Raw genomic sequence first — 3,659 nt, 5'->3', positions numbered from 1 at the left:
CTACCACTTGAGCCACAGCGCCACTTCCGGCTTTTTTCTTTTTGCTTATGTGGTGATGAGGAATCAAACCCAGGGCCTCAGGCATGCAAGGCAAGCGCTCTACCACTGAGCCACCTTCCCAGCCCCTTCTTTTTCTTCTGTAGTACTGAAGTATGAACTCTGCTCTCCAGGAACGTCAGCTCAGTGTTTCTCCACTGAGTCACGCCTCCACAGACCTTTACTTTTTGTGTTTAATATGGTCTCACAGCATCCTCCTATTGGTGTCCCCTGGGCAGCTGGACTAACAGATGCGTGCCTCCATGCCCAGTGACTGGTTGGCATGAGGCCTCTTCAGAGCCAGCCCGGGCAGCAGAGTCCAATAAACCATCAGAAAACCAGAGGTGGCGCTGTGGCTCAAATGGTAGAGTGCTTGCCTTGAGCTGAAGAGCTGAGGGATAGTGCCCAAGCCCAGAGTTCAAGCCCCATGACAGACAAAAACAAAATCACAAACAAAAACTGGCCAGGGGCCAGTGGCTCACGCCTGTAATCCTAGCTACTCAGGAGGCTGAGATCTGAGGATCGAGGCTCAAAGCCAGCTCAGAGAGGAAAGTCTGTTAGATTCTTATCTCCAATTAACTGCTGGCAAACCAGAAGTGGCTCTGTGGCTCAAGTGGTAGAGTGCTAGCCTTGAGCTGAAGAGCTGAGGGACAGCGCCCAGGCCCAGAGTTCAGGCCCCAAGACTGACCAAAAACAAACAAAACCCTGCCCAGACTGTCCTGTGATCCTCCTGATCTCTGCCATCTGTATAGCTAGAATTATAGGTATAAGCCATCATGCCCTATAAATAGATCTAAAAATTTAACTCTGCATGATTTAATGCAGAATTCAACCAAATCTACCCAAAGACTTGAATTAAACCTTAGCTTATACACAGAACTCCAGGCCTCAGACACGTGGCAGAATGATTCACTCCAACGGAAGGCTGGCCCTGGGAAGTCAGCCTGGCCAGCCAGGGCTGGTGGGGACACTCACCAGGGGAGGGGAAGTGAGAGTGAGCGGGCCAGGACACACACCTCACACTTACAGACAGCTCACGAAGGTACATTCAAGCCAGCCAGGGTAGTGCATGTCTGCAATCCCAGCACTGGAGGTCCTGTTTAAATAAAAATTAAAAAATCAACACCAAACACTGATGTCCTCGGCACTCAACTGTCCTGTCCTGGAAGTGTCCTTATATGCCCCAGGTCATGAGTCCCTCAGAGGGTAAACAACGATCCTTGCACCCCATTCTGAAGACAGATTTGGGCTCTAGAGGACTCTTTTGGGGACTGGATGAGGGCAGCAGCCCCTAGGGGCCATACTGTGAACAGATCACAGCAGACAATGGAAAGCCCAGAAGCACCCCTCCTAGTACTTACTCTTGGAGGAGATCAATGTAGAGATGAAGAGATGGATCATATGTCCACCAGAATGCTGACCCACCATCTTCAGTGACTGGCCTGAGGCCAAAGCCTTCAGCAGCAGGCTCCCTACAACACCCCAGGAATCTAAGTCCTAACTTCCTAACGATGGTCCCTAAGGCCAGGACCTAAAAGCTGCAGGACCTAAAAGCTGAGGGTCTTTATTTCTGTCCCTGCCCAACCAGAAAGGCAGGAGCCCTGCCAGTCACACTGGAGGCCCACACCTAGGCACCCAGCCAGCCCCTGGCCAACAGCCTCCAGCGAGGGCGTCCCTGGCAGCCAGGGGGCCAGCTCTGCAGCCGACGCCTCCTCCAGTTCTCACTGCTTCACCACTGCAGTCCAGCACACACTCACAAAGCACACAAAAACGTCCCATAACCCCTGCCACTCAGAGAAAGCGTCGTCCCTTTCCTCCCATGTAGAACCCAAGGCACAGTCTGTCTACCTTTCCTGCTTATCACAAGCTGTGTTCCATGTGACACAAAAGTGCACCATTACTGAAGACAGCGGTGCACTGGCTCCCTACACACACACACACACACACACACACACACACACACACACACACACACACACACACACACACACACACACACGGCTAGGTTCCTGCTTGCTAGTCAGGGGCTAGTCATCCCTTTTTACTCTGGTTACTTTCAGACAGGTTGGCCTGGACAGTGACCTTCCTCACATTTCTACCTTAGCTGGGAGGACCACTGTGTAGCTGGCGCTGACTGAGGATTCTCAGACTTTCTGCCCTTGAACTGCAGCCTCCCAGACCATGAGCCACCTTAGGGCAGGAACACACTGAAGGCACTTGATCAAATCAATATGCTTCCTAGGAAGTAAACCCCCCACCATTAATTTTTCCACCCTTGTGGGCCAACTCCTCTAACCAACTTCGCAGCCACAGACTCCCTCTCCCTCTCATTCCCCCTAGGGCCCACGGATCTTACAGAGTCCATTCACACTCTCGCTTTTCTGCCAGAGCCAGGCTGCTGTCAGCATCATCACCCTTAGATGAGGATATTCTCAGATTTGAAATTTTAAAAGAAGTTGAATGGATAAAGGCTGTTGGATTCCCACAATGGAGTACAACTTGGCAACCCAAACCCTGATGCCTATGTTCACTGTGGATCTCAGACCCCACACTGAAAGACACCTCGTGTCATCAGTGCTCACTAGATGCTCCAGAACCTGGTGGTGAGACAGAAACAGCAGGCAATGTGGCTGGCAGGGATGGCTGTTAGCAAGGGGCAAGGACCCTGGGCCAAGGGGAGGCCCATCCGCAAATGGGCCCTCTAGCGCAATTCTAGCTAATAACTTGCTTACAAAGAAATCAATCAGCGCATGGGCGGGAGAACTGAAAAACACCTCCACTGCTACCCCTTCCAGTGCCTCACTGAGGGCTCCAGACGCTGTTCTGTGTGCTGTGTCTCCTGCCCGATGCACTGAGACCATATGAGTGTCCAGTCTCTACGTGGTGTTGTTTTGCCCTGAGCTTTTTTGCTCAAGATTAGCCACAGTTATACTCCCAAACTTTTGGTGGTTAGTTGAAGAGTCTCACAGACTTTTCCTACCCAAGCTGACTTCAAACTGTGATCCTCAGAGCTCAGCCCCTTGAGTAACTAGGATTACAGGTGTGTAAGCACTGGTGCCTGGCTTCTACGTGTTTTAAGTGTTCCTAGCCTAAGAAAGTGTTGTTATGCCCAAGGTAGAAAATGTTGACATCGCTACAAGAGAATAAAGTTCATGGGTCATTTTTAGTCTTGTGACTTCCCCCTAAAACATGACTGTTCCCCAGAAACCCTGTTCCAGAATAATGTGGTAGTGGCCGGAAGGCAGGCCGTGGGAACAACCCTAGTCAGATGTTTTGTGTCTGGGACCAGTTATATGAAGCCTGGTTCTGAGCAGCGCTGAGGGATGTCCTGAGCGGGGGCTCTTGGGAGGGTCCAAGCACTGTGGCAGGATGACCACCACCTGTTCCGCCTCAAGTTAATGACTCAAATCCTTCTAACGGGGGTCTACTGACAGCCAAGGCCAGCAGGGCTTGCCCTGGGCCAGCAGCCTGTACCCAGTTCTCACACAGTGGAGACAGCAGGAGTCAGCGAGAGAGGTCCAAGCCAGCATGGACCTGTGAGCAGCCTGAGGCAGCAGCCCCCCATGGCCCGGTGGGAAGGTGGAGATGCCCCATGGCCCAGCCCCACGGCCAGGCCCCACGGC

At 52.2% G+C, this 3,659-nt stretch overlaps 1 protein-coding gene across 5 annotated transcripts in view; it reads right to left on the bottom strand.

Moving 5' to 3' along the window:
• Cdca4 (cell division cycle associated 4) overlaps positions 1-3,659 on the bottom strand; it is a 23,875-nt gene that overhangs the window by 13,130 nt on the left and 7,086 nt on the right. Inside the window, exons 1-2 of one of the 5 annotated variants that reach the window (XR_001175099.1) lie at positions 1,398-1,713; positions 1,094-1,132 (exon numbers count right to left, since the gene is read on the bottom strand). The exons of 1 other annotated variant lie outside the window; for it this stretch is intronic. Coding sequence is in view for 1 of the 4 variants with exons in the window: in XM_013017000.1 (XP_012872454.1) it covers positions 1,053-1,084 (32 nt within the window). In the remaining 3 variants the exon portion in view is untranslated. 3 more of the 5 variants (XM_013017006.1, XM_013017000.1, XM_013017016.1) reach the window with 3 other exon arrangements.

This window comes from Dipodomys ordii, unplaced genomic scaffold (assembly GCF_000151885.1).
Source record: "Dipodomys ordii isolate 6190 unplaced genomic scaffold, Dord_2.0 Scaffold2, whole genome shotgun sequence".
Lineage (NCBI taxonomy): Eukaryota > Metazoa > Chordata > Mammalia > Rodentia > Heteromyidae > Dipodomys > Dipodomys ordii.
This window is presented reverse-complemented; position numbering and strand designations above follow the sequence as displayed.